The sequence below is a fragment of the Acipenser ruthenus genome, chromosome 23 (assembly GCF_902713425.1).
Source record: "Acipenser ruthenus chromosome 23, fAciRut3.2 maternal haplotype, whole genome shotgun sequence".
NCBI lineage: Eukaryota > Metazoa > Chordata > Actinopteri > Acipenseriformes > Acipenseridae > Acipenser > Acipenser ruthenus.
In genome coordinates, this window is record NC_081211.1 from 15762430 (window position 1) to 15787456 (window position 25027).

The window sequence follows — 25027 nt, forward strand, 5'->3', positions numbered from 1 at the left end:
ATCTAAACCTTGAGAAGACAGAATGCAATGAAAGACAGTGCAAGTATAATGAGGCTGTGTGCTTTCTTAGGTGTTCTAGGTCATATTATAATTCTCAAGATAGTTTTACAATGTTTCTTGGTGTTTTCATACTTGTTTACTGGTAAGAGCAATGAGTTGCATTAGTGACTTCATATGACTTCAGTGACTTCATATGTACAAGCTGATTAAGTTACATAAAGTGGCTTGGAAGCAGCGCTGGTCTCCAGACTTCTGTCTTACTTAATGTGACTTTTACACAGATTATGAAAGTGCATGGAATTCAGCCACTTAACCCTCTGCTCCTGATTCTCTCGTTGCACAAATCTGTGGGTCTGAAGATCTTGTAATCCACTCAATGCTCTGGTGACTAACTTAGCTTAATGTAGCTGGATGGACGTTACTATTTTTATTTATTTTAGAAGGTGAACCGGGTTCTGCTCAGTTTCTGGGAGGTCTCACATATGAGACACGCATCACATATCCTGCGGAAAGGGCTGACTCAGGTCCAGGATTCCAGAGCACAAGTAAAAGCACAGCCACGGAGCTGCCATTTCACATGTGGATGTGATTGGTCTGAAAGGAAGTCTGCTGAAGACCAGACATGCTGTAGGAGTGCTCAGGAACCCTGAAGCCAATGTGCCAGCTGCCACTGTATGAAATGGGTTAATGTTTCCTGGCAGATGCTGAAGCTTCTAAAACACTTTAAATATACTATTTAAGCGTTATGTATTGTAATGAAACACTACCCGTATTATCTGTGCTAATGAGGATGATTTTGTTAGCTATAGTCGCTTTAAGAGATTTCAGTAATGTGACATGATGTGTTGCTGCACTGATGGCTCCAACTTGAACTCAAATAATTATCTGAAAGTAATAATCTGGATAATATTTACAGCACTGCATCAAAGTTATTCAGATCTGCAGTTGTTGTAACTGTTATTCTAAGTTTGAATTATACTGAGCAAGATCACCACAACATTCTGAGACCAAATGACTGACTTACTTGTGTGTGCATTCGTGTATGTGTTAACCAAGACCCTTGGATCCACAACTTCAACTGCTCAATCAGAAGAAACGCGTCGGAATTAGCAGAAGCATGTAAATGATACTTAAGGGATAATTGCATTTCTGTGGCATGTTCCTTGGTCAGTACATTTATTATACTACAACTTTGTAAATGTATTTCTTTATTTCCTGAAATATTCCCTGTGAAAAAGCTATTTGAGAGCAGGGCTGGCAACAGTTCTCACCAGCATCATTGCAGCCGTGCTTTATTTGCTGTTTTGTTATTTAGTAATAACAGAACAGATGTACTCAGTGGGGTGCTACAGGGCTCTGTCATTGGACCACTGTTGTTATTTTATTTACATCAGTGAATTAGATCAGGGGATAATTAGCAAACTTGGCAAATATGCAGACAAAAACCAAGCTTGGGGGAGCGGCAGACACACTTACAGCCACACAGGAAATCCAAAAAGATTTAGACCACAAACAGAACTGGGCAGAAACGTGGCAAATTAAATTCAGTGTCAAAAAATGTAGTGTTACACGCCAGACAGAAAAATGTCAGATTCAATTGGTATGCAATAGGAGTTTTATTTCCATTCCTGTAGACATCTCTTCACATGTTTTTCCAATGTGATAGCCAAGTCCTTTAACTCTTCAACACTCCAAGCATGAGCCCATTGATCAGCACACGATGATCTGATCATCAATACAGGAGAAGAAAAGATTTGTGTAACTGAACACATTTTTTTATTAAGCTGTCTGGTTTATGCAAGACATTGCAGTGTTGTGTGCAAAATAATTAATAGCCATTAATAAAAAAATTTAAAAAACACAACAAAAAAAACAAAAGTGGTGGACTGTTCCTGTGCTGCTCTTCCCGAATCACTGAGACCTCCTCGCCATCAGCATCTCCCGGATGTTGTCCTCGGCATCCTTCACACTGCGCTCCAGGTAGGTCTTGCGTTGCTGGAAAACACAGAGAATATGGGCTCAGCGTGAAGGCTACAGTGTGCGCTTTGTTCTGATGAGAATTCCTGGGTGGATGTTTACTGCTGTACATTCTAGGGATTCTGTTTAATTCTCTATGTGTAAAAACTTTAGGATTAAACATTTAAACTAGCATGTTGGGTTTATTGTTATAACCAATTAAAAAAGCCATCCTGAGAAGCTGTCCATTAGTTTTTATGACACTACAACAATGTGGATGAGAATACATGTGTACAACAGTTACATGTGCATGGAAAAGAGAATCATTGTTGAATAACTACACTGCACACATGCTACTGTATAATACAACAGCTGACCTCTAGATTTGACATGCATATCTCTGCCAACAGATTAAAGTTTAGAAGCACTTAGAAAACATTTAAACTCTGAACTATTAACATAGTATATTTTTCAACCCAAAGCTCTGTTGGCTATCCATTTGGTTTACAATATCTAAAGGAGTTTCAGCAGCAGGCACACAAGCCTGTTCCCTCTTTGAAGCAGTCTTTTTTTCACACTCACTCAACCACACAGCTAACCCATATCATCTAAACTCTCACTCCTAAATGTTTAACAGAAACTATAAGAAAGCAAAGTTTGGGGTAAATGCCTTTGCCAGTGTTAGGTTGCACTGTATTAGAGATTAGCGGAAACAGTGGTCTCTCAATGACCTATATTCACAGTACGTTGAATAACTTCTAATAGATGTCCAAATATGTATTCTACAAAATGTTCACGCATTTGTAAGTGTTGACTATTGAAATTCCTTGTTTGCTGGTCTCCCAGATGGCTCATTGACAAGGTTGCAGCCAATACAAAAGCAAGAATACTTACACACCAAGTGTATTTGCCATATTTCCCCAGTTTTAAGGCACTATGTTGACTTCCCGTGAATAAAACCTGTCCGTCAGAATTTTAAAACATGGTTTTGAGCTCTTGGCTTGCTGTTTATTTTTGTACAGCACCCTGGGATAGCATGGTAAAATCTGGTAAGTGGTTCCTAAGTCACAACCTTAAATAGCTCACGCTCTTCAGCTCTCTTTAGAAAGTCCTACACAGTTTCTAACAATGATGTACAGGATGTGTGTATCTATGCACTATTTCCCCTTTATGGGGGATATACAGCACGATTATAAAGTCAGTTGGTTTCTCTGCAATGCTGCTATGGATAAACCCATACTAACATGTTCTTTTTCAAGAGGTGGTGTGTCATGTCCTTGTGAAAATGCTGCACTCTGTTGTTTTAAATGACATCTCAATGATGGAGCCCTTGAAAAACTGTGCCCCTATTGGCAGGTAACAGAGCACACTCTATGACCCTGGTGAGCCGAGTCTTGTCAATCATTTGGTGCCTCTAACTGACAAGTTCCATGATATCTGCAGTGAATGTGGCAGCAAAACCTGGCTTTAAAATAACTCTTCAAGGAGAATAACTTCCACGACTAGCCTACAACCCACAGGTCAAACATTAAACACCAGGAAACCTTAGAAGCTTACATTTCAAAAGGGTATGAGGTATTGGTGAGGTCATGCACTTTGTAACTCCTGATAGCATTACAATCTGACAGTGTTACCCTTAGGGTCAACTCAGTAAAGGAAAATGACTGCCCACTAAAGACACTAATCCTGGTCGGAGTAAAAGTAATACAAAACATCAAAAACAAGGTGGTAAAACTATGTCAACCGTGGTAATCTCGGTCGATGCAATCCAGGTGGATTCCCTGGCACTGTACAACGCTGTAATAAAACCCACCTCTGCCTTACCCATGATCTACTCAAACCTTCAGTTTCTTATCACCTGAAGACAGCGAGTGAAACAATGGGGAGGAGAACCCTTCCGACTGGGATTGTCCGTGCTTTCAGAAATGCAAAGCCTGCGAGTGACTCAAGTCTAAGCTGTAATACGAGCAGCCCTCTGACACACCACAGAGGTATTTGGGATTGCCTGCACATGTTGCAGTGACCTGCCGTCCTGCTGTAAAACTCAAACCACACAGTGACGACTGCTGTGTCCTCATCAAGAGCTAAAGGTGAGTTTACTGCTGGATACATGCCGCTGGAGGACACACAGTATTTATCGGATATGAGTAAGAGCACGTTTCTTGTGTTTGAGCAGGTGCTGCTGTGTGCATTCGTTTTTATTGCAGAGTGCGAGTGAGACGTGGAGGATTGGACACACAAAAACACCTTAAAACACTAAGGATGTATTACGTTTAATATAAATTAGATAAACAGGTTTAGGTCAAATTCAAACTTAAAGATTATAACAGTCGTTGTTTGGGTGCTGGGACCCAGAATGTGTGATGGGTCCCTATCAGATCCTATTATAATACAGGATAGATCAATCCTATCAGATCCCATTATAATCCAGGACAGATCAATCCTACCAGATCCCATTATAATCCATCTGCTATACCTTGCAGACCACAGCATTACAAGCAATGGCAACACAATGGGATATATGATGCCAAAAACAGCACAAGCATGCAGACTCCATGAGCATGACAAGTCACAATATTAAACACCAAAGCAAGTTGCCTTAATCACGATATAGCTGTATAAAATCTGGAATTAAATTCAAATGAAAGCTTTTCAAGTTTCACATACAGCAGCAGGACTTATACAATCTACTATGATTTTGTCTTATATACTCTAAGATAATTGCACAATTAAAAAACAAAACAATCTTAAAATCAATAGATACAAAATACGCTTTAATTAAATCAATTACCATTATAGTTTATACCACACACCACTCACAGTAACGTATTGGTTCTAAATCATTAAATATTACTTTAAGCATTAAATACAGTAAATTATATAATCGCCCATTATTGTAGAGTATAATTCTGCCACATGCATTTCCTAATTATTTTGCATCACAATTATTTAGGAAAGGAAAAAGAGATTGTTGGAAGTGTAATAGATCACCATCTGATGTACTCGTTCCTACTTCCAATTGGCATGTCAATACAAGTGCTACCAATGCATCTGCCATTGTGCGATTAACGCCCTTAATGCAGGGACATTGTATTGCCATTGAACAACATTTGGTAAGGGGCCATTTAAATGCATTCTCTAGCCCCAGAAAACCTAGAGTGTATGATTTATAATACAAAAATCCAACCAGAATTTAAAAGCAGGAGAGCAAGGCAGGAGAAGTAAATCATTTAGTAGCGTTTTACGCTCTCTGGTTAGGTGAGCTGGTATTAAGTATTGTAAATCTCTCAACTAGGTAATGCTCTAGTGGTATTTTCTTTGTTACTCCTTCATTGATTTATAAGCAGTAATCTCTGCATTTTATCTCATGAAAATAAAATCAGGAATGAACATGTTTATTATTGTTCTCCATGTGTTTCCATACACCCATTCCTGTTTATCCAGGGCTGCTATCAGGGATCCTCATGGAAAAACAGCCTGGACTCCAGTTCTGTTTCCTGCACACTCGTAGGGGCCAGTGCTGATTTCACTCGATAAGGTGCCTGCTAGCAGACATTTATCAAAGAGAGGTATTCTGAAATGCTATGCCCCAGGCTAGTATAACACCAATTGCATTCACTACTCACCCTGTTCAGCAGTGTCTCCAAGCCTTGGGAGATTTCCAGACTTGTTTTTGGTTGTACTCTGTTTCATTTGCCATGTGTAGCTAAGTGTAATTTTTATTTTAATTATAACCCTATGGCTTTGATCATCTCACCCATTCAGGTTCCCAGTACAGCGGTAATATCCTGCAGACACCCTCTAAAAGCTACAGAACTTCAGAATATTGAAGCTCTCATTAAACACATGATGAACTTCATGTAAGTAGCCTAGAACAAAGAAGAATTTGGGGGTGGGAGGCAAAATTTGTCTTTAAAATCTTAAAAGGAATTGACACAGTTAACCCTAACAAATACTTTAAACACAGTACAGAAACCAGGACCACAGGACCCAGCTGGAAATTAGGTGGAGACAGACTTAGGACAGAGGTAAGGAGACACTTCTTCACACAGAGTGGTGAGAGTATGAAGTGGTCTACCTGTTCATGTTGCTGATGTACAGAAAGTTAAAGAAAGCCATTATAGCAAGTATGTCACTAACATTCATCTTCCATAACTATTAAACACTCAATTGTGCAGATTACTGTAAATTCAATGACAAAGACTCAGTGCCTGAACTCTCGATCGCCTCTTTTGTAGTAAAAGTGAACCGTTACATTTCTATTTCAGGGAACCAGGGTTATGACAATAACCTAACGTTCCCTTTCAAGTACGAAATGTAACCATAACCATATGGGTGAGTGAATCAAAGCTGTCGCAAGGGCAATATTGTAGAACGACTGGTATGGTACAAGGCTAAGCCGAGAGGCTAGGGTGAAAAAACTCGGACTGCCTCCAACTTTTCATCACTGGACAGAGTGTATGGAGCTGTCACTCTCTGTCAGACTGGAAAGGAGGTGGATGGAAAGCCTCCAATTCCACAGACTGGTTGACATGGAATGCCGAGATCGTCTTTGGCAAAAAGGCAGGATTGGTACCCTTTGTCCTGGCCTCTGTAAATATTAAGCAGGCTTTCGCTATGGAGAATGCCTGCCTCTCATTCACTCGCTTTGCGGAGGTGGTAGCAAGCAAGAAAGCCGCTTTGAACGATAACAATTGAATGTATGGGGAGGAGGAATGGAGGCTTCATGAGTGCATTAAAACACCATGCTTAGCCTCCAGTGATGAGCAATGTCCTTCCATAGTGGCTGAAGCTGCCAAGCCTCATTCAAAAATTCCCCAGACAATCTTGGTATGGCAAGCTGAAATACCTGCCAGATAGACCTTTAACGTTGAGGGGGATTTCCCCTCGTCAAAAAAGTCCTGCAAAAATTGCAATATAACTTCCATGGGACAGGTCGTGGGGTCAAAACCCTGAGGCTGACACCATGTCAAAAAAACACCCATAACGTCTCCCAAGCCTGATTTTCAGGTAGTGCAATTGGGCAGTCTCCACGGCTGGCTGCTCAGGAGTTGCATCATGTCCAGTAAGGGGCTACTAGGAGCACCTTGGCCCGGGCCTGCCTTATTTTTTCCAGACACTGTGGGAGCAGGGCGAGTGGTTGGAAGGCATATAACAGTTGCTTCTGCCACTGGTGTGCCAAGGCATCTATTGCTAGCGAGTCCCCGCCTCCTATTATGGAGAACCAGAGGGGACAGTTGGTCGATTCCAGGGAGGCAAAGAGATCTCTCTCTGCTCTCCTGAACCTCTCCCAAACGAGACTCACCACCTCGGGGTGAAGACTCCGCTCTGAGGTGCTGGGGACTCTCCATGGGAGGAGGTCCGCCACCCAGTTTGTCAGCCCGGGCAGGACAATAGCCATGATGTTAAAAAGCAGGGCTAGACATTAACTTTTTAAGGCAGTAGTGAGGATTTGCTACCTGCCTGGAAAGTAGGTAGCAAAATGGTCTTATTCAGTAGTGGTTTATTCAACTAATTATATATAAAAATTTAAAAAATAAACACCTACCTACTGTTTTAAATAGACTGAATATCCCAAACTATCACATAGTAGGCCTATATTTAAATCAGAAAGTATTTATTGAAACCACATTGTGCTCAACTAAAATGGAATTAATGCAATTCCTTGTCGAAATGTATTTTGTCTTATCCTTAAGTTCTACAAAAATGCAACAATATCTGTCGTCTAAGCATTTGATATGCCATCAGTACAGTTATGAGGTTATGTTTTATCGGTGCATCTTAAGTGGTTCAAAATGATCCTCTTGACTGATATTTCGGTAACTAACAAATCATACACACCTATTAAGACAGCAATTTAAAAAAAAAAAGAGAGTAACTTGTGCCACAATATCGTTGAATCCTGCATTGTATGACCTTAAGGTTATAACCACAATCGAGCTGTTTTGAAAATGAAAGCTAATTCCAGAACGGTATCGCTAAATTTAAAAGATTCATTCAATGTGTTATACTATCTGGTTTGTTCATAAATATGTCAGCTCACACCCTGCCTTTTCACTGGATTTTTCACTACAATTTTGAAGAAATTAACTAAGAAGTAATAACAGAATAAGGGATATCAACCAAGAAAAAAAAAAAAAACCTCAGTCATCTACAAATCAGGAAGCTCTATTAGCAATGGTATCCCACTTTACGATACTAATACACGTGTTTAAAACAAATAAATACCGGTATTTCGTGTTCACTCAGGGTCAGTCATATAAACTGCAGTGTAAGGTATCAGAAAAATGCTACTGCATAAAAAAAAAACTAGTAGCAAATTAAGAGTTTTGGGTAGCAAAATGCTACCAAATATATGTTAACTTCGAGCCTGAAATCCTCCTTGACTATTAAATAATAAATCTCAAATTCATTGCAGTACAGTACAGAATAAGAATGTGGTCAAGTCCTCAGGAATGCTTTAAAAGGTGGCTCCACACAGCTCTCCAGTGCCATGCTCATAAAAGGTTAAATGATCCACTCGGGAAACGTGAGGTAGTGGCTGTTGGAAGTCAATCAGGCAGACGTGTTTTGCTGCATGCTAAATAGCATGCTTGTTCTGATTTATGAGTTCTGGACCAAGTACTGATGCAAGCTATTTCTAGTCAGCCCGGCTGCAATTTTCACAAATCCTGTTGTATAAAAAGAGCAGCTAAACTGACGTGGATGTAATCCCAGCAGTGCATTGATGGAATAGCCTGGCTGCAGTGTGCCTGGGGAGCAGTCACTCCAAGTTTAAATGTGAATACACGTCACATCGCTGTGTGTCACCCTGCAGTGCAAGATTAGGACAGAGCTGTGCTCTCCTGCAGTCATTTTACAGACTCCTCTGTGCTGTGGATTTAAAATGCAACACACTAATGTACATAATATAGCTTAAGGGTACACGTGTTGTATTCTAATTATTAAGAAGGTTAATAGCTTAAACATTTAAACGTAAAATTTAAAACATTTGTCAAAAACATGCATGTTATGCAGTGGGATGTGTACAGTGCAAGATCATTTAAGACTACAGGTGCACAACATTCACGTTGAGATGCCTACATCTTTAACGGCACCCTAATGGAAATTAAACAGAAAACATCATCCCTAGTAATTGCATGGGGAGCCTCTTTCCTATATGAACATTACTCTATTGCAGGGCTTCTTATTAGTTAGAAACATTCCTGGTGGTAAAGTTCAATCTTATACTGATTTAAGCTAACATTCTACTCCGTTAAGGGCCCAGGTATCCACAGGCAGCGATTCACCCTGTACCCTAGGAGACTGGAATTCCATCAGCGCAGAGGTGAGTGGCTCAGTCCTCAATTCAGCTCCTGTATCAGTCGCAGCCTGCCATGGGCATCGGGACAAATGGGGGCTACAATCTCTGGAAACAATGGTAACTCCGGCTAAGTTTGCACTGGTTTCAGTTCTGTGTTTGCAGAAGAAGGGTAGGGCAAAATGCTCAGATTGGCTACTCTCCCTGAAAGTGCAGTTCATTGCCTTTGAACAGTCACAGTCTAGGAATCTTGCTACATGTTTCGTTTCTCAGTAATGAAACTACATCATTACGGTAGTTCTCAAGGTTATGTTTTTTGAAGTTACTTAGTGTTTACAGAATTACTTACAATCTCTCAATAGATTATAGCAACAAACTAGATATAACAGTACCCCATGTGACTGGAAACAGGCAGTACTAATGTGGTTGCTGTTAGTGTATTAAATGGGGAGGTATAGTGGAGCTGTCTACACGTATGTCACACTCCTGCATACACCTACAGAACCTGCTGTGGGGGCTACTGAAGAACACACACCTCTATTTTTCTATACGGTGGATTAAGGTCATGCTGATCTTTTATCTTCCTTCTGATACCGACAACACTAATTGGCAGGGGATGTGTGTTGTATCAGCCCTGATAGGTTACAAACCATCTACAGACAAGTTGTGACAGAGCTCAGGCAATGCAACAAGGTCCTGAGGAATCCAGGAGAAGGGAAGCCCTCTCATTAGCGCTGCAGGATGACATGCTACAGCTGAATGCAGCACTTAACTGTTAAACCACTGCTTCCAGTGCGATTGTAATAGCACCTTCCAGGGACTGCTAACTGTTTACTAGTTTCAAATGTGTTTACCCTGAGAAAACAAACCGTACCAAGGAAGGCTGTCCAGTATACTGCTCAGTCTCTGTACATGTGAACATTTTAAAAGATAAAGCAGGAAATAATAACTTTGCAACAATTAAGCATCAGCCGTAGAATGTTTTCTATGTGACTGTATTGTGTGCACAATGCTTCTAGCACAATAAAAAGCACCACAATGTTCTGGAATTGTGTATCTTAATGGGACCTGTTTATTTATAATGTCCTAAGACTGCACACAGCCTTGTGAAAAACAGTGTTATCCAATCAGACCCCAGCTTCATACCCAGTGGAATTTCCTTCGGAAAAAATGTCATATCATAGATACAGTAAGGAAACAACGACTATTTTTCTAATAGGTGTGGCAACAAAAAGAGAAACCTTTATTCTAATTAAATACTTTTACTGCAAAAAAAAATAAATTACAGAGAGAGAGAGAGAGAGAGAGAGAGAGAGAGAGAGAAAGAAAGAAAGAAAGAAAGACAGACCTTGAAGTTATGTTGGCAGCCTTCTACATTGTCAGAGGTCTTTGTTGGCTTTTTATTTGCCGCTGCTGGACTGGCAATGTTACAGGTGGCAAAGTCTAAAGCCTAATTCCCTACAGTAGCCCCTGCTTTTCCAGGAGCTGTCCCGGCACTTTGCACTGGGATGTGAGGAGAGCTCTGGAGGAATACCAGCATGCTTGTGCAGAGACTGACACATTGCCTGATTGGAGAATACAGTTCAGACACTTGGGTGGCTTGATAAAAAACAAGCATGCAAGTAACATACAGCCCACTGCAACTTTCTTCACACAAGATAGAGAGTATAAGCATACCGATTACAAAAACAGGACAGTACTAGGTTTCATCACAACTGGACAGGCAACCACCACACAGTCACTTTCATCCAATGGAAACAGAAACAAAAAATAAACAAGACTCCTCCATCAAATTACCTTGATAAGTAAAGCAATCTGGTTTAAAGAAGAAATACATTTATTTAATCAAACTCATCTCTTGTTTTCCCCTGGGAAGAGCTCCATTTGTGACCAGTATAGAACACCATTGCCAACAGGCGACAGCTACACTCGCTGCTTCTCTCTCAAGCAGGGACTGGCAATTGTGCTGAACAGTGTGGAGGGTTTTCAATGTGAACCAATGCTGACACAGCCTCGCTTCACCATTTACTCCCTGACTTAAAACTAAAATATGTTACACAACTGTAAATGGAATGTATGATTTGGAAAATCCTACACAGTACATGTGTTTTCAGGCCCATGTAAAATGTAAAGAATCTACAACAAAAACATTAACATCTCAGGAATGCTCAAGAGCTCCTGTTGAATTCTGAAGACCAGATACACTGACACTGACATTACTCTGGAAAAATGCCTTGAACATTATAGGAATTCTGAAATACTGAAAGGAACTTCCATTCAATGACAAACACTTTGACTCAAAATCTTTTGCAATGTTTTTGAAATGATGAGTCCGAATGTTTATCATTGAATTTAGGTATATTTCATTATTTCTAAATTCAGCATTATTGTGTTTTTAATAGATATGGATGATACAGGACTTCTGAAAAACGCTGCTGCCCATCTGATGGGAATGGTCAGAAACAGTGTTGCCTTGCTACAGAGTGCTCAGTGAGACAGTGTCTCCGGGGAGCATGGGGAGTGAAGCCGAGGTCAGTCTGCTCCTCTTCCCAACCGATTCCTTTCCGGATCTGGCAGAGCCTTCTTCCCACTGGAATCTCCAGACGAGTTCACCAACCACAGCCTTCCTTCCCCCTCTCCTACCACCCACCAACCTCACACCCCTGCGATGACACATACCCTGCGACAGCACATTAATCACAGTGAAATTTACAGTACCAGCTTTTCAAGACAGAGAGGCTACACAATATTTATAATTAGGCTTTTACAAATTGGTTCAGATGAAATCCCCCAGGGTGGTGCGAAATTCTACCCAGAGCGACAGCTACTTTCTCCCCCCCCCCCCCCTCTCTCTCTCTCCTGACAGCAGATGCTTGACATATTTCAATCCGACACAGACCATAACCTAACCTCTGGCCTGCTGACAGGCAGAGAGCAAAACAAGCAAGGCTTTCTGTGGACAGACTGCTTGATCATTAAAACCTCTTACCAGGCTTTGTAGACAACAAGCTGTAACATATAATGAGGTCTTCTGACAAGCCATAAAGAAAGCCTCAATTACAACCACTGACATCTTGACAGTGCAGGCTGCAAATGCCTTCTCACCACTCTTCTTTTAAACAACTGCTGACAAATCTCATTTAATAGGAAGAAAGGACGGAGCACAAAGAGGTTAAGTGACTTGCTCAGGGTCACACAATGAGTCAGTGGCTGAGCCGGGATTGAAGCTGGAACCTCCTGGTAGCAAGCCCCTTTCTTTTACCACTGGACCACCAAGCCTCCTTTAGGGCAGTAGTAGCAATGTATCAAAGTTATTGTTCTCAATTCCAATACACCCTTGACATGAAACAATGATTTGCTGCAAGCGTTTTGAACCATTACGCCTCACATTTTTAAAGCCAGATAACAGCAGCATCCAAAAGCACAGCTTTTTAGAGAATAACTCCCTTTGCAAAAACACAAATAACCGCAAACAAATGGTGGAGTCAACATTGCTACAAATCCACAAGATAAAATACAAATGGTTGTTTTCCCATGTCATTTATTTGAGAGCACGTGAAACCTAGCCTGTTGACGTAAATGTATATCAGTAATGGCTGTATAATCTCATTGTATAATGCAAAATACTGTAAGAAAAATGCACTATACATTATCAGCGAATACATTATCAACCACAACATCACAAAATTCAGTAGCTGTAGTATACTGTATCAGTGATCCTCAGTTTCTGGCTACGGGCAAACAGGTTTTTTCCAGACATTTAAATGCAATAATCCTAGTAGTAAAATAAAATGACATTAAAAAGCAAATTTATCAAACAGCACAAAAGTCAAAATGATGAGCACAGGGGCAGATGAATGCAATGATTTGAGTTCCTCTGCTAACACACCAGTATAGCAGCGTTACAGATTGTGTTATCTGACTTCACGGGCATAACTTTGCCAAAAGGACCAGCTTTAAAGGACCACTGACCTAAACAGAGGGAGGCTTTTCTTTTTACTGGACTGTGATCCTGCAGTGTTGAATAGATGGATTGCTGGCTCTTAGGAGTGTTTAATTAAAAAACAAACAATGACATTCCTCCTTATCGCCACATCAAAGTGGACAGGCTGGAATGGGGTAAATAAAGCTCACCTCAAAGCTCTGCTTTCATCTCAGCGGACTGGTTGCCTTGTCATTTGAATTGCACTGTGTCAGTATTGACCTGGTCAGCTGGTCAGATGGGCTTCACTATTCTGGAATGTGGTTTGGTTACATGAGTCAGGGTTTTACTCTTCTAACCCCCACTCCACTGTTACTTTGAAGTAAAACGGTCCTTTTAGGATTGTCAGTGCCGGGGGCACCCGAGTGGCGCATCCGGTAAAGGCGCTCCGCGTGGAGTACAGGATGCGCCGTATAGCCTGGATGTCGCTGGTTTGAGTCCAGGCTATTCCATTGCCAACCTTAGACAGGAGCTCCCAGGGGGTGGTGCACAATTGGTGCAAGTATTGTCAGTGCCCACTTCTCTCCACTCAATCGTAGCCCTGCATACCAGGAATTTCACTTTCAGGTTTAAACAAATCAATGTATTTATTTATTTATTGAAGACATAAATGAATCAAGACCACATCATTGGCAAGCCCACTTCTGTTTTGGGTTCAAGTATCTGCCAAACAGAATAGGACACAGTGAAATATTCAGGCTTTATTATTAGGACCCCACCCATTTCACAGCCTTAAACAGGACAAGGACTGTGAAATCTGGTCTGTTTTGTGCACTTTACCCTGCACTAAAATCCAATGAAGTTATGTACCGTTACAGGTATACATATATAATTAATTTCAGAGACTTCACATCCCTAGCTTGGTGCTGTCTGTCAATTCCAACAAACTATGTGGATGTAGAGAGCTGTGTCTAAATACGGACAGGTATTTACACCGCAGAGACAGGGAATGAAGAAAAACAGCATTTCAGAATAGTTTTGGAGTTACTATTGCATACAAAGACGTTTAAAACCAGAACAGTTTTTTTTTTATTTATTTATTTAAATCACTAACAGAAACGCAACAATCACAGAGCAATCCTCTGGATTTCAGATTAATTTTTACTTTGGTGGTCACATGATTTAAATGTTTATATTTTGCCACTTTTAACCACATGTTCATACTTTGTTACACCACTGTGAAATTTAAGATTTAAATAGCTGAAACCGTGAAAATTTAAGATTTTTAAAATGTTATGACTGTGAAATCTACAAATATGTACCATGAATTTGGTAGGGCCCTATTTATTATACTTAGCACTCTTGCTAAAATTCAGAGTCATGCTCCCCTTTAAACGCTACAGTCAGGCGCCTGGGAGCCAATACCAATACACAGTGCAAACAGACATCTTTTAATGGGGATTATAAACTCATGTTGCCACGTTGCTATATTGCTGTGTAAAAAATAAAGCACTGAAGATTCCAGAGCTTCCACCACTGATCTCAAAGGGCCTGGTACTGTTTGAACAGAGGGGTTTCAACAGCGCCCTCCTTACCAAGTAGTTTTTTATACTGTACTGCAATGTGTGTGAATATACTGTATCCCAAGCTAGCACTGTATAGACTGTAGGCACAAACCCTGATTTTTACATATCTCTGTGTTTTAATGATTTGTTCAATCTAATATTTGTCAATTCCAGGATATCTCTGGACTTTTGTTTGCGATTACACACATTAAATGAGATGACTAACAAGAGGCTGCAAATTAATATAACTGCTTCACCCCAACTGAAACTGCAGAAAAATTTAATACTTCGCTCTCAATTACCACAGTGCAAGCGTGGCAGCACAGTGAAATATTCAGGCTTTATTATACTTAGCCCTCTTACTCAGCTTCAATCATGTTAATCATGCAAACAAGGCAGAACACACTTATTTATAGTGATTACAACATCAATCAACTGCACAAAAGTAGACGTTTAAAATGTGAAGCTTGATATGCCAGTGACAAAATAAAACAGCAACCTGCTGTCATCAGCTGAAATCAATTTGGCTACATATGTGTACAATGTGTTTACTGGGGAAAAGGGTTATCTGCTAGCTTTCAGTCCTGTCCCAATGGGTTCCTGCAGAGACAACAAAGCTGACATCATCATGGGCCGGCTGATGAAGAGTTCAGTACCTTCTAAGGATCCGAAACTCAATATCAGTACTCCGACATGCGCTATCTGACTGGGTAGAATAAAATGCTATTAAAAGACAGCAAAGCTAAGGTATCAAATGACAGAGTTAAGAAGCCTTTAGCACCATAACTCACTGTGTCAGGGATCCCAGCACTGCTGTCCTGCACTAGGTTAAATAAAGTTCTCAGTTTGCATGTCTTACTTTCAGGAAGTCTTTTACTGTTTCACTTCCTTGTTCACGTCAGTAGTTGTTTTTGTGGTCTACTCAATTACTGAATATAAAACATGTCAGTTAACAGGGGAAGAAGCTGGCTGGTTAATATTAGAAAAAGAAAAGGAGCTCCCTCCATCCCAGGGCAGGCTTGATGTAGAGAAGGTAACAGTGTCTCTTCTTGGGCTAACCCTACTCATTGAACAATTGGCATGACTCTAGTCTGCTCCAGTGCTACCAACTCAAAGAACAAAGTGTTGCAACGTTAGGTGAAGTGTTTCAAAACCTTTTGAATCATCTGCATCCGGCTCCACCAGCAGCACTGACGGGAAACCACCCTTCTTGAAAGCAGACATGAGGAAGTCTTACTATTTTCCATTAACATATAATTAAACTACCTATGCAAGAGATCCAGCCAAGTAAGTCAATGACATTCACCCCTGCCAAAACCAAGAAGAAGATTAAGAAAATCAGAGCTATCAGTAACATAGAAAAGTAGATCTTCATGACCTACGTCCACCGCATGAACACATACAAATACAGGTTTGGTGTACATAAAGATTCCTTTGTATACCCCAGATACTGATGCTTTCAATAACCTGTGCTTAGTAAGTTTCATCCCAGCTGGATAACTGGTTCTCAAGATACCAAAAATGCAAGTGTAACAGCCAGCCAGCCAGCCTCCATATAGCCCTATAATCTGATATATTCAATAGCCATGCCAAATTTCATCACAATAGGACAAGGTAGATTCATGTAAAAACATAAGTGTGAAAATACTGATTGACAGACACACTTCAAAACCCCAAGTTTCATCCACAAGTGGAAAAGCCAATCAGTTCATTTTTGTGAAACGCTAACATGCAAATACACACAGATCTGCAATATCTACCAGTAACACTGAGCAAGGCATGTCGCTGGCGCATTAGCTGCAAATGCCGCTTTTCAGAGGGCTCTGAAGTGACTGAATTTGTATTTTTATTTGTGGCAGTATTTGGAATACCAGACAGGATCCAAACAAGCTGAATCAGTGTCTCTAAAAAGAAATGAGCAGGGTCCCAGATAAACCCAGAGTCCTGTCTGTCACGGCATGGCAAAGGTAATTTCAACCAGGAAATAATACTCCTGTTTCACAACAGTCTGAGCCGTTCCACTCAACTTTTACAATGAGCCAGAAAGCGGTAAGCCAAGGCTTTACATTTTCTTACCTCTTCTACCCCCTTTTGAGAATATCAGGCCTAATGAAACAGCTGTGCAGATACTTGGATTGGAGGGGATTATAATAAGGGATGTGATTTTGTCACGGCGGTCATGAACCTGTGAATTTATTTCGACTCAGCGTGAAAATAGGAAAGGAACAGTTCACGTATTTTGAATTGGTTTCAGTGTAAAGTTAAAGCGGTTAGCAAGCGTTAGCGGTTAGCAAAAAGTGGCAAAATTAAGTTCTAAGCAATTAGCAGAGCAATATCCCAAACAATTACATGAAAGCGGAGGGAGCAGCTTTAAGGAGAAACAAACTTCAAATTAACCAAAGTCTTTTGTGCAGAAAATATACCTCTGCATACACCTGATCATGCAAAACCTAAAGGGAGGACGGTTTACAGTTCTGCAGAAGCATGAACCCCGATTTGCGGCTCTTGCTTGAGGTGCTTAAACTGTCAACAGTGTAAATGCAGAGCATTTCAGTGCTCAGATTATTATTTAATTAATTATTTTTTTACATCGGACAAGGTATACATGTTAAGGCAAGCATATTCCTGTTACGGCTGTTTTATTTATTTTTTATTTTTTTATTTTTTTAAAGTACTGCTAAAAAAAATCTGTTTACTTTTGACTAGAAGTGTGTGTTAAAAGAAAATACATTAAATACATGTTAAATGCATTCAATATATGTTTACTTTGCACAAATACTAAAATGACAGTATATTACATGAATACATATATTTAAATTCAAATCTTTGTGAATTACATATCACAAGCCTCTTACAAGTGTTCATTTCATAACAAGAAAAGCTAAGCTGCCTTTGCCTCATTTATACACTTGAGTACCAAATCAACGGCAAGAAACTTCCACACCGAGTGATTTAGAAGCTAATTTTCCTCTCACCCTGGGCAATGCCTTACTGCTAGGGGGAGCAGTAAACTGACACAAAACAAGCAAATGCCCCCGATTCATTCACCTTTCCTTAGCCCTGCCTTCAGAGCTAACCACTCGGACTGAATTATCCAGCAGGGCTGTATACTACTCAGTACCCCTGGCCTAGGTTTAGTAGGCTTTATAGATACCATTAAAATGTATCATTTCGTCATACAGGAAAAGTGAGAGAAATCAAAAACACAGCACAAAAACTTTCAGGCAAGATGTTTTAAGGTCAAATTGTTCCCAACAAAGAAAAAAAAATCTGTACAACACTATGAAGGTTAAATGAGGATGCCAACTCTTTAAATGGATGTTTTTCTTCCTGTCTGTGTAAGGACAGTCCGGTCACTCATCTTGACTGACAGCAGAGTCACTGGCTGGTTAAACAGCTGATATGTGCCAGGATTTAACAGAGGAGCGGCTTCGACTCGGTCCATATAAGGAATTCGATTCAATCGCTGGCCGACCGGGACACTGCAGCAGGTCTGCATACAGGGGGTATAAAAAAGTGAGGTGTTTGTAAACAATAACCGCCTCAGTCACCAAAGAAAGAGGAGAAAGCTGATTTATTGATAACGTAAGCAGCTATATCTGAAAGCGAACTGTCTCTAAAGATTTACAGCTAAGACTCAAGAGCAGCAGCTAAAAGCAGTCTGGTATCTGCTGCTTAGGAATCGGTTACACTACAAACTCATACATTTAAACTTATGACTTCTATTTATTTATTTTATTTTTATATAAGTCTGACCCTGAATATTTGTGCCAGTGCCAACCACCAGCCTGCCATTAGAATAGCAGTAACCGCCAGTATGAAGTCATCCTTTCTTTCAGCATGAGCTTGAAACACAGTTATAAATACAGCCAACAGGAATGCCTGCTATGAGGTGCTGTAGTGGCTATGGCAGCCGGCTTTTTTTCTTCATATAAATTTCGTGAAAATGTACCCCTGTAAAATTTGAAGCACTCCCAACCAATGTATTAGCTGCAGCGTGGGGGCTTAAATTAGATGACCAGAGATTCTCATTACTATGACGAAACAGCACTGGAATGCAACACCATAATGTTCTTGCCAGGATCTCACACGTGGCCTGTCAATGACCCTGTTAGAGGCTGAGAACAGGGATGGGCAATATAGAGTAGTGGCAAGAGGTAGCCATGGCAACCACTGCATGTTTACTAGGCCCACTGAAAAGACTGTGGTCAACCCATACTCAGGTAAACAAAATAAATAAATAGGTTTATCCACTGTAGATAAACACACCCTATTCTCAGAAAAAGAGAATTCCACTGCAGTGATGCTCCGGCTTATCATTATATTAATCACACCCGGTATATGCCTGCTCAGAGTATACTATACAATTTAAAGGATACAGTTTGCAAGCTGTGACAGGCTGAGACACTGTGAACCACCTCATACTGCAAGGAACAGCTTATAGATGTAGCAATGCTAATGTTCCACTATGACAGGATGCAAGCTGAATACGTTTCCCAAACAAAAAGTGATTAACCCCGTGTAGTTCTTTTGAAAGACAAAGTGGACGTGACTGACAGGCAGATTCTGAGGATCCTAGCTTTCACAAACCAAACAAATGGTTGGTCAGTACAACTTGTTTTTATGTCTGGACTCCTAAAGCTGTCTTAAATGTATGTATCCATTTAAAGCGAGTTTCACGATTCTGAAAATCCTGTTAGCTTTTACAGGCCGTCTGCTATAGGATAACAGACTCTACGCGTACCCTGGTTGAGATGTTCCGTAAGGTTTCTAATGAGGCATGTAAACCTGTACATGTAATAACTGCTGCAGTTAAACTAGGATGGTACACCCTTGCCAATCTGATCAATATCCCTAAACAGGTCATTAAAAACACCATTATATTTTCACAAGCACGTTGTCATATATTTAATAGTTATATTAGTTTGTGAACTACAGAATCAGGTTGTTTTACCACTTGTGCATTTATTTTCTACCTCCATTGTACCCTCCAGGAAAAGGCATTCGGTATGGTGATCGCTTTACTTGCCTAGAGAACTGAATGTCAACAGGCATCCTCTGTCTCTGTGGTCCAGCCAATCACGTCCCGAACCGTGGAGGTCTCTGCCTGGCCTCGTTGGACACCAGTAGGGGTCTCTGAGGCAAACCATCCTCATCCAATTTTTCCTTCCTAGTCTGTGTGAGCACAATAACCAAAGCATCACTCCCTGTGGGACCCTGCTAGAATAGATGATCGCTTAGGGCTAGAAACGTTTAGTTTTCACTAAACTGTATGCATGCAGTGCAGTGAATCTTTTCAAATCTCTCCTTTATTCTTTTCTCGTTTCCTGCTTGCGTCCGGTTTAGCGAGGGACTACTGATTAAATAAAAAATATGAAAACCTTTTTGATAGACATTTTTTATTTTTATTTGGGGGTGAAGGTGGGGGGGCATCGGCCCTGCTCATGGTTAACCCCTGTATTCCGAATCCTACTTGTAAGTAATTGCAGTGACAGGACAGTGTGCGTGACACCTGCCTGTCACTTTGATGGGGTCATTGATTACAGCGAGACATTTCAGAGAGACAGGCAGACCCCAGGGTCCGGTAGGGAGAGATGCAGGAGGCGCAGGTTGTCAGCACACCTCTCAAGTGTCCCAAACTTTAACTTTGGATTTTCAAAGCGATCTGCCATGCTGCTCAGAAACTGGCCGCTCAACAGTTTTTTGTAGCTCTACTGAATTCTGCATCAGCGGCTTTTGAGTTCAGTGTAGAAGGATGGTAAATGTTTAGTTACATTGCACAGCACCTGTAATGCAACTTGTCTGAGAAAATCATTAAATATGAAGACACCAGGTCAAGATGTGTACACAAATCCTGAAGCAGTGAACGTTTTATTAAACACCACCGGTAATGGAACTTCATTGAGAGAATCACATAATAATAGACAAGGGAACCAAATGTCAAGACCCCAATATACCAGCCATATAATAGGAGAGACATCAATTTCATAGTCAGCAGCACATGTGCAGATTATTATTTACCACTGTAAACTATTCTTGTACCATACTCATAATGCAACGTGACCTAGAGAATCATAGAACACAGTTATTTGCTAAGGACAGTCGACGTCGCCTAATCAGGATACTGATAATTGGGATTGCTGCTTAAATGGGATACAACTCTAGGAGATGGCTCTTCCCAATGCTATTTAATGTTGTTTAATTGAGGTGTCAATTCGTTTAATTTGGATACAGTATTTTCAAATGATGAACGGAGATCACTTTTCAGAGCAAGACAGGTTTGCGTAGCACAGAGCAGCGATTACACTGACTTGTGTAAATTGCGTAAACCACGTTGAAGGAGCTGGAGTCTCCTGTGGTTTCTCAGGCTGCTGTTGCAAAGAAAAGAAAGTTGGCGTGTCAACATCACAGGTGCCTCGTCTTGTGAGAAGAAGTGATTTCATTCTTTTTCATTTCATGTAGTAATAAAAAACAGCGATTAATTTTGTTTAGGAATATTAAAAAAAACAATTGACTCATTTTAAATTATGTATTTAACATTTCATCATAATGTATTATTCTCTCATTTGAATTTGCTCTTATTTACCACTGACTATTGTATTTCACAACTGCTCTTATCTGTAATGTGATATTTTGTAACAACTGTAAGTCGCCCTGGATAAGGACATCTGCTAAGAAAGAAAGAAATAAATAATAATGATTTCATTCTTTTTCTTTTCATTTAGAAACAAAAAAGTATGACTGAGGTCATCTCAAATGCCTCTCGTTTAATTGGGACAGCTGCTTATTCTGGATATTTTTCTTTCTCCCGAGGCGTCCCGATAAAGTGGCGTCGACAGTATGCCGCTAATATCTCAAAGGGTTGTCCTAGCGTCAATCTTTGACATGATGGATTTCTATGTACCCTCACACACTAGGGCATTGCGGCGCGTCCAGATTTCTGATGAGCCGCTCGTCCAACGCGTCTGCACTCAAGCACTAGCAGTCAACTACTTAGTGACGTCACCAGAAATGAAAAACTGACAAAAAAAACTTCAAAGAATGGAGGAAATATTAATTATTAAAGTACAAACATGTCCTGTATTACACAACCCATCCTGTCCCAGCTACAAGGATACAGAAAAATGTTTGGAGACTCATCGCTTTGGAGATGAACAATCCAGGTGATTTATATACAGCTCTGTAATTACTTTGGGAAATTGAATGGGGCTTTGTCTCATCATCTGCCTTCTCCCGCTTTCATAAAAACTATAATCCAATAAACACAGCTAAATCTAAACCCTGTCAATAATGTCAAACACTCTGTACTGCAATCCTATGCAATGAGAAGTTGAAACGTGTGTTAAAACTGAAATATTGCTATCATGTCATTGCTGATACAGTAGAAGTAAAAAATAAATAAATAAAATCAGTCACTACTGTGAATTATCGACATCCCTGTCTGATTCACATACTGTGACTTGATTTGTTGTTAGGTTAACGTAGACCATTCCTTACATCATAGTGTTATGTACACTTTTTCTTCATAAATTATTTGCATTACACAATTCATTAATATGACTGTTGATTATTTTATTTGTATGTGCTTTGTTTTGCTGATTCATTCTTTATTAAATGAAAAATATCAAGATGTAGTGGTCAGATCTTTTGCTGAATAATCAGTTCCTGTAAAACTGTGGTCCAGTAATATTAGACTATTTACACACGTCATACAGGAATAAAAAGTACACCCCCACACACACAAACACACACGTACCAATACGCATAAACACAATGTGATTATCTGTCTGCTTAAAATAGGCATGGTACTAAAAAGAGAATTAAAGACAATGGTCCTTTATTTTAGAAGACTATTTAAAAATTCCCTTTAAGAAGTTTAAGTCAAATGGAAATGTATGTTCAAACTTATGCACAGTACAAATCTCCTCTTCATCCTCTTCTGTTGATGTCACACTTTAAGGGTTGACACCCCTCATTGGTAAACACCGGAATTCTGGTTCCACTCGAGTGGGGTTTTATAAATTCAAGTAATTCTGGATCTACCTTTGCCATTGTGATGTGTATATTCCAAGTCATCAGTATTACACCAACAGCAAGCCCAGAGTCACTGTGTTGGTGGGTCTGTCCTGATACACGTGAGAAGGCGATTTATGCACCTTTTAAAGTCGTTCAGTGTTTTAGACACACACTTTCTATAGCATGTGGAATACGCGTGCTAAGTCACATAAATCATGACGGTGGACTGACTTGAAACAAACCATCTACAAATTGAATTGAATGTAAATTCAATGTAAAACAGGCCATATGATGCAATTCAAATATTTTAAGTCCCATAAAAACTGAGCTAGCCAGAAGCAGAAAACGTGGAAGATTTACTGCACATTGCAAAAAATTGGAAGAACAAAGCAAACACCCCGAGCCCTGCTTTCAACATCGGAAGGAAGGAGCGTCCAGAGGCTATGAAAGTTCAGTATGGCATTCTGCAAATCACTCCAGTGTAATCTGGAGCAATGAATCAGAATGGAGGGTTCACCTGGCTGTGTCACCCGATACCTTCCGGTGACAGGAGTAGTATTCACAGGAAGCACTGAAACAATATTTACTCAACTTACTACTACACTTACCTGCCCACACCCCAGAGGCTACTATATTCCTGATGACACACAATCAAGTGGAACAAGATAACGCATGTGTGGGAATTACTTAATAGCAGCTATATTCAGCATACCATAAAACATTTACTTTAGAGCACGCATTTCCTATGTGCATATGTTTAGTTACAGGCTACCTAAAATGTTACCCAGTTAACTACTTCAGAGTTGTTTGTTTGTTTTCTAATTTCAATGGCTGTTAAACTGTTCTCATGAAACTCTGGAGAAGAAAGTTTGTAAATGGCCCTTCTGTTTTCACAGACAGCTGTACTGATTGTCTGGACATGCAATACCCTCATGAACACGCTGATGTCTTGTTGGAGGCGTAGTTCCAGGGAAAAAGTTGTTTCAGACACACCCAACCCATACATTCACGTCACTGCCCCTATCAGGAAGCCGAGACAGCAGGCCTGCTTTGTAGCGGTCATATACTTAAGCAATTCCTTCTTATCAGCTGCTGTAGCACTGCAGCACTGCAGCAAGCACCCCACTGTCTCCCAGCCTGCACGGGCAGAGAGCATGCTCTGCAACAGACTCTATTGGGATATCGGCGGTTAAACAGCACACAGGAAGCTCTCCTCTGTCTCTCTCGCCTCCATTCCTTAAGAAGAGGAGCTTTCCTGCCTTTAAGGAGCATGTTCTCAACACCACAGATATTTCCGTGTGTTTCTGGAATGACGGAACAATGAAATGCTTCTGAAATTTATATTTATATATATATATATTTTTATAACCACCAAATGCCATTTGTGGACATGCCCAGAAAACATATGTCCTATTTTCATTATCAATCCAGCTATATATAAGCATTGTTGAATATTTGTGACCCCATGCCCCACTGGTTTATCTTTGGTCTGTTTGACCAGCAGGGGAAAAAATAATAGAAAAAATGAACAGAAAACAGGAAGTTCAGTCAACAGAAGGAGCAGCCATAATAACAAGTGAATTCTAATTCGGTCTGGTATTAGCAGCTTTAACACGCCTCACATTTTCCACCTAACAGTTTACAACAACAAGTACCGAGGTCATCAAATATTACACAGCCATGACCAAATACCAAAACCAGCAAGAACAGAGACAGAAGCAGCGCAGGTGTCCTTCAGTGCTGCAGCTGTCACCAGCTAATGGAAGGGCAAGCTCTAAGACCTTCAGATTAGCTTTGCAGTCTGATGGGCAGCTCTGCCACGCTCCCCTCCCACGCAAGACAGACTAGATTCCTTCTGTCCCCTTCCCTCACATACCCATCCCCATCCCTTTCTAAGAGGCTCCTTATTGAGGGTGGTTGCCATGCAAACAAACAAAGCTTTCTGTATCAGTTACTTGACAGTGACGTCAAGATTATACGATTGTTAGCAAATATGTCCAGACAAGCATTTATATCACACAGACACACGCACAGACAAACCAACTGTGCTTCACTGCCCTGCTGCTACCCTGATAAAAGATTAATCACCATAGCATAGCAGTTCAATAGTAATAAAATCCCTTTGATAGTGTAGTGTGTCATTTATGATCAACCTTCCCAATGCCACACCAACAACATCAGCGCACAATACTAAGGTAGTAGTAGGATACTGTTGTTAGGGAGACCAGGATTCGATTGCCTCACCAACCTGTGGATATCATCTCATTC

At 40.4% G+C, this 25027-nt stretch overlaps 1 protein-coding gene across 1 annotated transcript in view; it reads right to left on the bottom strand.

Annotated features, from left to right (window-relative positions):
- Positions 1-1597: 1597 nt before the first annotated feature.
- LOC117413421 (prefoldin subunit 1) overlaps positions 1598-25027 on the bottom strand; it is a 50010-nt gene continuing 26580 nt past the window's right edge. The window contains exon 4 of the mRNA XM_034022597.3: positions 1598-1995. Coding sequence (XP_033878488.3) covers positions 1912-1995 — 84 coding nt within the window. The 3' untranslated portion in view covers positions 1598-1911. The remainder of the gene's footprint in view (positions 1996-25027) is intronic.